The 14,212-nt window shown below is 39.9% G+C and overlaps 1 protein-coding gene across 1 annotated transcript in view; it reads left to right on the top strand.

The window, feature by feature from the left end:
- LOC150079207 (uncharacterized) overlaps positions 1 to 14,212 on the top strand; it is a 221,638-nt gene that overhangs the window by 74,299 nt on the left and 133,127 nt on the right. The window contains exon 3 of the mRNA XM_090382994.1: positions 1,898 to 1,998. Coding sequence (XP_090239120.1) covers positions 1,898 to 1,998 — 101 coding nt within the window. The remainder of the gene's footprint in view (positions 1 to 1,897; positions 1,999 to 14,212) is intronic.

The raw sequence follows: 14,212 nt of genomic DNA, 5'->3' as shown, positions 1-14,212 counted from the left end.
TGTATAAAGCCTTGAATGGTTTGAGCATTCTCAGTGCTGATGGGATTCTTCCTCTTGCTCAGAATAATCACCTGAGAGGGCATAAATTCGAATTGAGGAAAGACAGATGTAGGATAGATGTGCGGAAATTTGCCTTTAGCCAGCGGGTGGTTGGTTGGTGGAACAGACTTCTATCCCTTGTCGTGGAAGTTGATAGCCTAAATAAGTTTAAGGCTCAGCTGGACAGGGATTTTGAACGAACAGAGGGGTGAAGTGGAAGTGGTTTTTTTTTTTTTTTTTTGGCTGATGCTGCATAAGCTTGCTTTCTTGCATCAAATGCCTCTACTAATGCTAATCGTATGCCTCATTAATCCAATCTGCATTTGACTCGCTCTATCTATTCAAAGCCTTAAAAACTCAGATCACCTCGCAGGTGACTAGTTTCCAGACAGTGCAATTTGCAAAACTGAAACCTCTCTTGGGTTTAAGAACACCCTTTGTTTCCCTTTCCTATTCTCATTGCCCCTCTCTGTACCCATTCCAGCAGCTCTCTCTCTCTCTCTCTCTCTCTCTCTCTCTCTCTCTCTCTCTCTCTCTCTCTCCTTCCTAAAGTTAGGCCTCGAGACCTGTATGCAGTACCCGAGATGTGGCCATTAACAAACCAACTGTGTAGTACTGCACTTTCGGTAGTGGAAAATGAAAAAGACCTGGGGTGGGGGGGGTGCATTCAGATATGAAGTTCTCTGAGAGCAATGCAGATAGCCTGCCAGGACAGTTCATGGGGTTTTGCCAGTGACATACATGAACTTTGCTAGTAGGGATTAGGAGGTGTTTATCTCATTGTGCAAGGTATTTGTTAGGCCACAATTTGAGTACTTCATATAGGTCCGGAGGCCTGATTTTAGGAAGAATGTAGATCTGCTGGAACTGGCAATGAGAAAGGCAATGAGATTGGTGAAGGAAACAAAAGAGTGCCTTACCAGTAAAAGCTTCAGTCCTGCAAATTGCTGTGACTAGACACTAGAGGTGATCTGATTGAGTTATTTAAGGATTTGAATGGATTGAGCAACACATGCCACTGATGACATTCTTCCTCAGAATACACACACATGCAGGCATAAAAAAATTCAAATTTAGGAAGAATGGACGTGTGGAAATTTGCCATCAGCCAACTGCTGGTTGATTGTCAGAGCAAACATCCATCTGTCTGTTGTTGTGGAAGTGGATAGTTTGAATAAATTCAAGGAAGAACTAGTCAAATTAGTGGTGAGGCTGGACATGATATGCAGTCTTCAGTCATAATGGAGAAGCAGCAAATGCGATTAACAAATGGGCTTTTACCAATGTGAACTGTGAATGCTATTTTTGTTTTTTTTTTTTTTTTTGGCTGATGCATTATAAGCTTGCTTTTGCATCGTTTCACTTCTAATACCTACTGTCCACATGCATAAAAATTGTCTGGTGAATTCACATTCACATTGTTTCAGTTAACAGAAAACCACTTTATACAAAGAAAAACTAAGAAAATAAATCCTTGTGGCAATAGAATCTCATGACACCTTTTATAACAGAAACTCATAACATAGTAAGGTTGAAGGGATCACTCACGAATCACTCCCTCCACTCCCCTCTTTTTCTTGTATTCATTAAATGATACTTATTTTTTATTTATTTTATTTTTATTTTTTTCCTCTGTGAGTTGTTTAATTTGTGTCCAAAGTTAACATAACAGAATCAACTTAATAGTTGGTTCCTCTTATGTCACTAAAAGTTTCCTTTTATGTTATTTTGTTGAACAGTGTAATTATTATCTCAATTTGATGTTGTATGAAAGGCAATTTCTTTTCAAAAATAGCTGTAAAAGAAGCATTTTATTGCTTATGTTTCAAGTTGTTGTTGTTGTTGTTGTTGTATTCAGATACCGCCAGTGTTTTAAACATCCAGAACTTCTTCCGAAATCTATCATTCATTCTGCGCTGAAAATTAGATTATTTTATACTGCTCCAGCAACTAATAAAGGTAAGTTGATGTATAAACATTCACATGATTATTTTAACGAAATAATTATCCCATGCAAATCAAACTGATATCATTGTTATTAGAGAATATAAAATGCAATCTCTTAATGATATTATTAGGGATTACTTATAATGCATTACATTATTATGACATTCACAAATTATGTAACATGATTTTGTAATTTTTTGAATACCTTACCCCACTCCTTGTTTAATCTCCTCCTCCTCATTACATTATAATAGACTCCAGTTGAGGCAAGGACACATATTATATGTAAAATCACTGCAACCAATTTTCTTTTAGTGCTTTTATGCATAATACGTCTCAGATGTTATCTGGAACCTAGGGTGATTATAAGTCAGTGAATAGTATATTGATAGTTTTAATAGTATTTGGTAGGCTATGAAAGCTCTAACTTTCACACACTTCAATGAAATCTCAAGCTGGTTTTGCCCAATTCAAACTTTATTACATTTTATGAAAAAAAAAAAAAAAAAAAAAAAAAACCTTCTTATGTTTAAGTGCCTTTCCTCCACCTTTAATCTGACATCCCTTCTTGCATTACATGTTGTGCGTGGCTCTGAAAAGAAATAAAAGTTAAGATATGTAGAAATTTTTTTCCACCTACGTATAAGTTGTGTACATACAAAGAGTCTCAAGGAGTGAAGTAGCAAAAAAAAAAAAAAAAAATTATAAGGAATGGAATCTAGTTCTGACAAGAAATCCTTTCTGTAATTTGAACTCACCATCATTACCAACTCCATTACAGCTTTCACAGTAAGGTCAAAACTCTTTCGATGTTTAAATGCTAGAAATAAAAATATTCTTGCTTGTGTGCAATGTGATGATAAGGATCATGGAAGCAAAGCACATTCAGCTTCAAAACCAATTTTGTGTTAATTGCCAATAGGGGCATATAAGAATTTTGGCAATGGAAGGAAGGAAGATGAAGAAATATAGAAGTACATAGCAGAGCTGAATTTCTCATATTAAGCTGTGATATAACTGATAAAACCAGTAAATATCAACAAACCAATTTATGCCGAGTTGATTGCAGGGGAGTGTTTAATTGGAACACAAAGTGAAATGACCATGCCACTTAAAGAGTCATTAACTACCATCTCACTTTATTTACCGAGTTATCAAAACCCTACACAAAAAAACCAGTTAGCTGCCACTCCCATTCTATTGCTTTACTCTAATGATGTACTGTGGCCAAGCTGCTTATATTGTAGAATCCTAAAAACAAACTCTACTTATAGCAATACCAAGAAGGTAAATTTCACAAAAATTCAAATTTTCACCTTTCACAGAATTAATTGTTGTTATTTGGAACATTAGCAACTAAGGCCATATTGCTCCAGTGCGGTGGTCTTTCCCTGACCTTTCCGCATGCTCCGTATTTGGTGGTGACGGGCTCGAACCCCAGTCTAATCAAGAGGCGTGTGCTACGCACTGCTGCTCCTTCCCACCTGGCTACGGAGGCGCCTCTCCTTTGACAGAACTTAACATTAGCATTAGTAGAGGCATATGATGCAAGAAAGCAAGCTTATGCAGCATCAGCCACAAAAAAAAAAAAAAAAAAATGCTTACATTTCACCCCTCTGTTCATTTGAAATATCTGTCCAGCTGAGCCTTAAATTTATTTAGGCTACCAACTTCCACAACAAGGGATGGAAGTCTGTTCCACCAACCAATGACCCGATGGCTAAAGGCAAATTTCTGCACATCTTTCCTACATCAGTCTTTCCTCAATCTGAATTTATGCCCTCTCAGGTGATTCTTCTGAGCAAGAGGAAGAATCCCATCAGCATTGAGCATGCTCAAACCATTCAAGGCTTTATACACCTCTATCAGATCACCTCGCCAGTGCTTAGCCTCCAGACACTGTAATTTGCAAATCTTAAGCCTTTCTTCGTAAAACCAACCCTTTGTTCCATTCACTAATATTGTTGCCCTTTTCTGTACTCATTCCAGCAGCTCTACATCCTTCTTGAAATAAGGCCTCCAGACCTGTATACAGTACTCTAGGTGTGGCCTGACCATTGCCTTATATATGGGAATAATCACCTCCTTATCCCTGCTAGAAAAATTCCTGTATATCATTGACAAGACACCATGAGCTACTCTTGTGGCCCGCCTGCCCTTCTCAGAGAATATCATATCTACCTGCACAATTACCCCAGGTCCTTTTCATTCTCTACCACTGTCAGTGTAGTACCACAGAGTTGATACGTTGCTCTGGGGTTGCTGTTTGTCAATGTTAAACTTCATTTGCCACCTCTCAGCCCATCTGCTCAACCTTTTCAGATCCTGTTGCAGCAGCATAGCATCAGTAGTGTCCTTAACAACCCTGCCAATCTTTGTATCATCTGCAAACTTGGACATTAAGCTTGATATACCATCATCAATATCATTTATAAATACAGAAAACAATAATGGACCCAACACTGAACCCTGACGGACTCCACTAATAACATTAATCCACGATGAGCAGTGTCCATTGATTACCACTCTCTGTCTTCTCTGTCTCTTTCTTCATTGTCCACCATAGAACTCCATGATCACTTCCTGCTACTGATTCCTGTACTGTCAGCCCTATTATGTCATCTGGTTCATGGGTGATGACGAGGTCTAGAGTATTCTTTTCCCTAGTACTTTCACTGACATGTTGATACAAATAACAATCATCTAGTTGATTTAAAAATTTTGTCCCCCATATGGAGTTTCTTTCCTATTTGTTCCAGTCAGTTAGAGGCAAATTGAAATCACCCATAATAAGAGATTCACGCTTACTTGCATTCAGAGGCCCTCATCATAATCCTCATATTCACCTGGCCTATAGATTACTCCCACTCTCATTATACCTTTGCTTCCAACTTTTTCACATCATACAGATTTTATGCTAGCACACGAAACGTCTGAATCCGGGAAAGCTTTCGTCATAGTAGTAGTAGTAGTAGTGGCACATGATGCAAGAAAGCAAGTGTAGGAGCTTATGCAGCATCAGCTAAAAAAAAAAAAAAAAAAAAAAAATCACACCATTCCCTCCAAATGCCTGTCCAGTTCCTCCTTAAATTTATTTAACCTATCAACTTCTACAACGACAGATGGAAGTTTGTTCCAGCAATTAACCACCCGCTGGCTAAAGGCAAATTTCCGCACATCTATTCTACATCTGTCCTTTCTTAATTTGAACTTATGTCCCCGTAGGTTGGTAATCTGAACAAGTGGAAGGATCCCATCAGAATTCAGCGTGCTCAACCCATTCAAGGCCTTATAGACCTCAATCAGATCACCGCGCAGGTGCCTAGTCTCCAGCCACTGCAATTTGCAGAACTTAAGCCTCTCTTGGTAAGAGAATCCCTTCATTCCCCTCACCAATCGTGTTGCTCTTCTCTGTACACGCTCAAGCAAATCTACATCCTTCCTAAAATGAGGCCTCCAGACCTGTATGCAGTACTCAAGGCGTGGCCTGACCATTGCCTTATACAGAGGGACAATCACCTCCTTTTCCCTGCTAGCAAAATTCCTATATATCATTGACAAAACCCCATGACCCGCCCTAGCAGCCTGTCTGCACTGCTCAGAAAACTTCATATCTGACTGCACAATTACTCCCAGGTCTTTTTCATTTTCTACCACCTTAAGTGTAGTACCACACAGTTGGTACGTTTCTCTGGGGTTACTTCTACCCATATGCAGTACTTTGCATTTGTCAAGGTTGAATTTCAGTTGCCACTTCTTAGCCCATCTGCCTAAATTATCTAGATCCTGTTGCAGTAGCACACTGCCATTACTGTCATTAACAACCCTGCCAACCTTTGTGTCATCTGCAAACTTCGACATTAAGCCTGATATACCTTTATCAATATCATTGATAAATACACAAAACAACAGTGGACCCAACACCGAACCCTGTGGGACTCCACTAATAACATTAGTCCACGAAGAGCAGCACCCATTGATTACCACCCTCTGTCTTCTCCCACTTAACCATCCTTTTATCCATTGTAGCAACTTACCCTTAATACCATTCTGCTCCAATTTGTACAGTAGTCTTCCATGCGCAACAGTGTCAAAAGCTTTCCTGAAATCCAAGTATATGATATCAAAATTATTTTTTGCATCCAGTTCCTTTGTGACCACACCATAATAACCAATCAAATTTGTCAGACAAGACTTTCCCTTAACAAACCCATGCTGTGTTTGAATTATTGCTGCAGTCTTGTCTAGATGATCCTGCAATGCATCTTTAACCAGCGACTCCATTATTTTACCCGGAAGTTAAACTAACTGGTCTGTAATTACTCGTGTCACCCTTCGATCCACCTTTGTGAATTGGGGACACATTTGCACATCTCCAGTCCGTGGGAACCTCCCCTGAGTCCAAGGATGCTCTCATAATTATGGCTAAGGGTTTGCTTAGTTGCTTTGCCGCCTCCTTTAAAATAACTGGATAGATCCCATCCACCCCAGGTGCCTTTCTTATGTTTAACTTCAACAATTTCTCCTCCACTTTGCTCTCAGTTATTACAAAATCATTAAGCACTCTGCTACAATTTGATAACCTTCTTCCATTTTCAAATTGTAATAATTCCTCACGTGTGAATGTAGATGCAAAATACTCATTCAGTTTGTTTGCTATCTGAGCAGGATCATCAACAGTCGAACCATCGATGTCAAGTGGACCAATCATATTCATCCCCTTCCTTTTAGAGTTTATATAAGTAATGAAATCCTTGCTGTTTTTCTTAGCATCTTTTGCCAAAGATTTCTCGTAATCCGCCTTCGCCTGCCGAACCTCCTTTGTGACCTGATTACAGACTAGCTTATATCTGCCACAGGCTTCTGCGTCACCTGATAATTTATATGCATCCCATGCATTTTTCTTCTCTGTCAAGAGTCTCATTAGTTCATTTGATAACCATTTAGGCCTAAACCTTGAACGATATTTCTTAATCGGTATATAAAGTCTAGTAGCTTCCACGATTAATTCTTTGAATGCTTCCCACTTAGAATTTACTGTTTGTAACATCGTCAGTTGATCCCACTGTACAGCATTTAAAAACTGTGTGAGACCACTGTACTCCCCTTTACGGAAGCAAAAACCCTTTCCTTTACCCCTGACGGTAGTTACCTCTTTGAGTAAATCCCACTTCAGCACACTGTGATCACTGCCACCTAGTGGTTCCTTTATCTGCAAATTCTTAATACACGAATGATCACTGCTGATAACCAGATCAAGAGTGTTACTTTCTCTGGTTGCCTCTCAAACATGCTGCTGCAGAAAACAATCATCCAATAACTCCACAAAAGTCTGACTAGTGTATGAGTGACCAACCCACAAGTTCCAGTCAATATCTGGGAAGTTAAAATCCCCCATTATAAGACATTCTGATTTACTGGCCCACTCTATTTCTTTGTACAATTTTTCATTGTACTCATTCAAGTCATTAGGCCTATAACACACTCCTACTCTTATTTTTCCTTTCGCAGTGCTTATCTCACACCAAACTGACTCAACAGAGCACTGTTCATCTATATTAACTGGGTGCACTTCCCTTGATTTTATGTTTTTCTTAATTAACAGCATAACACCCCCTCCCTTTCTGTCCTGTCTATCCTTTCTGTACACATTGTACTCCCCAAATTCCAGTTCTGCATTCCTTATATCTTTGTGACACCACGTCTCTGCTTTCCCAACAATATCCGCCTTTGATGTCTTGACCAACACTTCAAATTCATCAAATTTATTTACTATACTTCTAGCATTGGTATACATGCAAGCATACATGCTCCTATGCCCATTCCTTGTTATCCTAACACATCCCATATACCCAACTATTCCATGATGACTGCCATCCGTCCCTGAAACCCCCAACACCCCTCGCTCCAGGTCGCTTCTTATTCTAATAGAAGTTGTGCAAGAATCACCTTCACCTCTGCCTGCGGTTACTGTTAAACTATCAGTCTTTGTATCCCCCCAAACTAGCAGTTTTCCGACCCACCTAACACTGCCTCGATAGCATCAGCAAATATTCTTGCACCCTTTCTATTTAAGTGCCTGTAGAAGCAATCTCTCCTGTTAACAAGTACAGTCCAGGCTGAAAAAAATTCTACCCCTTGAGCCTTGCACAATCTTTCCAGGGCAGAATTGATCGACAAGGCTCTCATCATATACTCCCTCCTATCGTGTCTGGGCAGAATTGCAGACACTTTCAAATTCAATCCTATTTCACGGCTTTTTTTCAACAGTGACCTGTACTTGTTGAGTTATTCCGCCGGTCTCCTACTCTTAATATCATTAGTGCCAACGTGTACAACTATATCACCTTTTGTGCCCTTGAAAGATGATATCCGCTCTACAACGTCATCAACCTTTGCCCCTGGCAGACATACCCTGGTCCTGTTTCACCTATCCTTTTTACAAAATATATTCCCCGTCTCCCTGACAATAGAGTCACCAACAATAACTAGTTCCTTTGGGACCAGTGCATTCTGCTTTGGAGATTGCCGCTGTGTTGCCTGATGCCCAGGAGTGAGCTCTGGCGTTGAGTTGGGCAGCTGAGAGCCTGATGGGCCCCTCAATTTAGATCTTTCGAGGGCATCCACCCTGCTCAGGCTACTTTTGATAAGAAGCCTGACTCCACTGCCCCTTCTATCTTCTCTGTCCTTCCTAAATACATTATACTTACCATACTGAAACTCATCATCCCTTATTTCCGGGTGGCACCACGTTTTTGTAAGCCCTATTATGTCAGTGTTACTTGTTGTAACCAGCAATTTGAATTCACTCATTTTATTGACGACACTTCTGACATTACTCTGTAAACAATTAAGACTTAGTGTTCTTGTATAGTTTACTACCCTGACACACCCCTTAAGTTATTTAAGCTCGCTTCCCTGGTATTTGCTACCTGCTCATTTGAAATGCTTTTGCCCTCAGAACATCTTGCTACTATGTTCTGTTGTGGTAACAAACAGATACTCTTGAGGTATGTGCAAGAGTTAATTTGACCAATATTATCAGATAAACATGTATCTATATTACTCCTCCTCCAAACTAGAAGTTTTCCTGAACCTTTATGGTATCCTCAATAATACTGGCAAAAACTCTTGCACCATCTTTGCTTAAATGTATCCGTCTCTACAAAACAGATTCCTTCTACCTACAAGTGTGGTCCAAGCTGAAAGAAATTTCCCCCACAAAAGCCTTGCAGAGTCCTTCAAGTCTTGAGTTAATCCACAAGGCGTTCAGCATATAATCCCTCCTATCGTGCCATGGCAAAATTGCAGACACATAGACATTGTGACTAACTCGTGACATTTCTTCAGCATGGTCCTATATTTGTCTAACAAATTGTCAGATTGTGTATGCTTAATGTCATTAGTCCCCACATGAATAATAATATTCTCTTTTCCCCCCTTAAAATCTGACAGTCTGTTGGTAACATCAATAATTACCGGCAGACATACCCTGGTTCTAGTACACCTATAAGGAATAACATTTCTCTTTTCCCTGACAATGGAGTCTCCTAATAGAACCAAGTCCTTTTGAACCAGAGTAGTTTGCACTTGGTTATTCTGTCCCAGGGCCCGAATCGGGAGTGCATCAGTTGTTAGGTTGCTAGAGTCTTGAGTCCCTGATGAGCTCCCAGTTACATTAATCTCGAGGGCAAGTACCCATTTTTTCAGTGACTAAAATTGTTCTAGCAATGCACCAAATTGTAACTTATGATCAGTGTACTCCTTACAATGGTGACAAAGAAAAGAATCTCCAAGTGAGCTAGGATTATCCACTAGGTTGACCTTGGAATACATGCCACAGGTTCTGCAAAGGATAAAATGACTCACCCAGAAATCGCCATCGGCTATTTCTATATGAGTCATGGTACATTCTGACAGTGTTCGAGGCAGATCTTATAATAACCATTATGAAATTTACTAATTATTAATAAAACAAACTTTCAAAAAATTATATTTATAATATAAAAAAAAAAAATCAAACTATTATGGGGAAAAACTTATTAAAATAAACTTTACAATATACTAAAAAAAACCTTTGAAATCCTGCTCTAATTCACTAATCCTGCTTTAATCCCCTATTATCTATGCTTCTTTAATGTCGCTATGAAGAGCTGTAATAGGCATGCCTGCTCGCCACGAATGCCAACAGTAGAATGAAAAATTTAGGAGGAAAGCAGTTTTCAACACTAATATCATTGAGCAGGAAACAGTAGTTGTTGGATTAACATGTCACAGAAACTATACAAAATGCAGGCAAGCTAACATTCCCGAAGACTTCATATTTCCCAAACCATCTGGAAACATGGTGGAACAGTGATTGCACTGAAACAAGAAAACAACAAAATAGGGCATGGAACCGATTTCGCAGATACCACACCACAGACAATCTGATTGAGTACAAAAGAATGCGTGCTATAGATCGATTCACTAGAATGCAAAGTCAGAGAGCAACATGGATCAAATTCACATCTACAATAAACAAAACAACAAATGCACATATAATCTGGAATAAAATAAGAAAAATGACAAGTAAATATATAAATAGGCCATCACCAATTCTGGTCTGAAATGGAATTAGTTTGACTGAGCCTACCATTATTGCAAATACATTGGGTGAGACTTCTGCAAAAGTATCAGCGAAAGCTTCATACCATCCGGAATTTCTGCTCCAAAAAGAAAAAAACAGAAAAGCATAAGATTAAATTTAAATCAAAACGTAATGAGCCCTACAATCAACCATTCACAGTAAATAAACTGCACGAAGTTTTGTCCACAGCCAGGCCAAGTGCAGTAGGCCCACATGACATGCATTACGATATGATCAAGCACCTTAACAAGACTGAATTAGAAAATTTATTGAAACTTTATAACAGAATATTCTAAGAAAATGTATTTCCAAACACATGATGCCATTCAATAGTACTAGCTTTCCCTAAACCTGACAAAGACCTGAAAAATCTATGCAACTATTGACGAATAGCCCTCACCAGTTGTTTAGGTAGGAAAATTGATAAATAAGAGATTGATATGGTATTTAGAGGAAAATAACATCTATACAAACATGTAATGTGGATTTAGACATAATAGGTCTACACTAGACCACTTAGTTAGGGGCGCCTCCATAGCCAGGTGGACAGGAGCAGCAGTGCGTAGCACACTCTTCTTGATTAGACCGGGGTTCAAGCCCATGACCACCAAATACGGAGAATGCGGAAAGGTCAGGGAATGACCACCGCATATCTCCAGAGCAATATGGCCTTAGTCGCTAATGCTCCTAAATAAGGATTTATTCTGTCAAAATATGAAACAAAAATTTTTAATGAAACTTAATTACAACGAAAAACTTCTTCTCAACCCTAAAAATTGAACTTGTAAGAAATTGTTATGTATGAGTTGTTGAAATGAAATGATCGACTTGTTTATCCTCTCAGTTTGTTAATTGGAATTCTGTTGATCAATTTTCCTCCTTTGGTCAATTTTGAGCGTCCCTGTGACTGGACATTTGCGGTAAGTATGCCGAGTAGCTGGTCGATCGAAGTGGAGGTGCTTCAAGCCCATGACCACCAAATACGGAGAATGCGGAAAGGTCAGGGAATGACCACCGCATATCTCCAGAGCAATATGGCCTTAGTCGCTAATGCTCCTAAATAAGGATTTATTCTGTCAAAATATGAAACAAAAATTTTTAATGAAACTTAATTACAACGAAAAACTTCTTCTCAACCCTAAAAATTGAACTTGTAAGAAATTGTTATGTATGAGTTGTTGAAATGAAATGATCGACTTGTTTATCCTCTCAGTTTGTTAATTGGAATTCTGTTGATCAATTTTCCTCCTTTGGTCAATTTTGAGCGTCCCTGTGACTGGACATTTGCGGTAAGTATGCCGAGTAGCTGGTCGATCGAAGTGGAGGTGCTTCAGAATAGGCACAGGTGCAATGTCTTTGGTGTTGTTGTTATTTGATTTCGGATATTCTTACTTGTGCACTCAAAACAGATTATTTACTTCAAATTTAATTTTCTATTAGCATTTCCTCCATTTTCCTCTTGTCACATGGTCACGCGTATATAAGGTATAAGGTATGTTCGTGTCAGACGGCGCCTGGGATTTCTCCCATCTTCGCGTATGTTCGCTGTATCGAGGACAGTACACTGTCAAGCCAGAGACTTGAAAGTGTGTGGTCCATGTCTGTGCAGTGTGATCTGTTGTGCCCATTGTTTGTCCGGCTTATTGGCCGACGTTGCCCATACCTTGCCACGTGGAGGCTAACCGGGTGTCCAGAATCATGACGAGTTGCTCCGGCAGGTCCTGCCACCTAGTTTCCTGGGATTTCAGTGGCTAGGACCTAAAAAAAAAAAATAAATAAATAAATAAATAAAAAAAATAATAAAAAAATAATAATAATAAAAGTAAAAAATAAAATAAAATAGTAATAAAAAAAAAATATATATATATATATATATATACACGCGTTTGACATTAATTCTTAAGGAGATTGCTGTTAGGAAATCGCTGGTTGGGGTTGAACGCTAGAAAGATGTGTTAAAAGGCCTAATAGGTCGGGCAGAATTTTGTTGTTATTAAATTTAGACGTGTGGGCTATACGTTAGATGAAAGATAAAAGTGGGAGGGAGGGGAGGCTGAAGACTGGGGGAGTAGAAGTAAGGGTCGATAGAGGAGATGACCCCTGCTAGACAGTATGGCATGCCCATGCCACACCAGAGGGGAGTTTGGATGGCGGGTGGGGGAGACGAAGAAGAGTTATCTCCCCCTGCCATGGATAAGGTATACAGTTAGAGTGGGGGAAGAGACTGAAGACTGGGTAGGAAAGGCAGAAGCATGGGGACGATAGAGAAGGTGACCTCAGGTGGTCAGTGAGGCAGGCGCATGCCTCACCAGGTGAAGAGATGGGTTGGCATTGGAGGGAGGAAACAGAGCATGTCTCCTCTCCCTCCTGCCGGGGATAGGGAATTTAAGATGAATAGGGTAAGGGTACCCCATTCAGCTTGCCATATAGCATTTGGCAGCGGAGCTGCTAGTGGTTCTAGTCCGTTTTCAGGAGTGATCGGACCGAAACATGATTGTTCGTGGGGGTGGTTCCCGTCCGTTCTGCAGTCTTTACCGTCAAAAGGTCTGATTTTGCTTGTCGGTGTTTGTGGGGTCTTTCTTGTGACATTTCCCATCCATGTGGTGTTTGCGTCAATGTTGTTTATAGAGTCATTTCTCATTTATTCAACTTTAGGTCCACTTCAGGGTTTAGTGCCTTGATGATCGGAGGCCATTGGGTTCAGGCATCTTCCGCGGGATGATTTCCTTCAAGGTTTGTTCATTTCCTTATTGTGTCAGTGGTTGATTGCGGTTCGCTGCGATAAGAGCTCTCCGTCCTGTGAACAGGGCCAGTGCATAGCTGGAGAAAGCCTGATATTCTTCCCTGGTGTCCAAGATGTGGTGCTCCTGGCCGTATAGTAGATACTGTATTTTGGTGATGAATGCACTGTGGAGGTCGTCATACAGCTGGCAATTATGCATGAGGTGCTGCGTAACGAAATTTCTGTTTGAACAGAAAAATCCGACTCCCTGACAATGTCATGCGGCCTTTAAGCCCGATGTGTTATCTTGTGAATTCAGCCAATCACAATGGTGCTCTCCACCATTGTGATTAGCACTACCCTAATTGTTAAATATAGCTCCCCCACATTTGACTCTAGAAATGTATACAAGTGAAGTCACGTGAAGTGATAATAGTGTGTTTCTGCCCTTATTGTCCAAGTTTGCAGACAATACGAAGGTTGTCAGGGTTGTTAATGACACTAATGACAGTACACTGTTGCAACAGGTACTAGAAAATTTGAGCAGATGGGCTGAGAGGTGGCAATTGAAGTTTAACATTGACAAATGTAAAGTACTGCAAATGGGAAGCAGTAACCCCAGAGTAGCGTATCAACTGTGTGGTACTACGCTGACAGTGGTAAAGTGAAAACGACCTAGGGGTAATTGTGCAGGCAGATATGAAGTTTTCTGAGCAGTGCAGACTGTCTGCAAGAGTAGCTCATAGTGTCTTGTCAATGATATACAGGAATTTTTCTATCAGGGATAAGGAGGTGATTATCCCCTTGTATAAGACAATGGTCAGACCACACCTTGAGTACTCTATACAGGTCTGGAGGCCTCATTTGAAGAAGGA

This window comes from Mastigoproctus giganteus, chromosome 10 (assembly GCF_048544385.1).
Source record: "Mastigoproctus giganteus isolate SK-2022 chromosome 10, ASM4854438v1, whole genome shotgun sequence".
Lineage (NCBI taxonomy): Eukaryota > Metazoa > Arthropoda > Arachnida > Uropygi > Thelyphonidae > Mastigoproctus > Mastigoproctus giganteus.
Note: the sequence above shows the minus strand (reverse complement) of the source record. Positions and strands in the feature narration are given on the sequence as shown.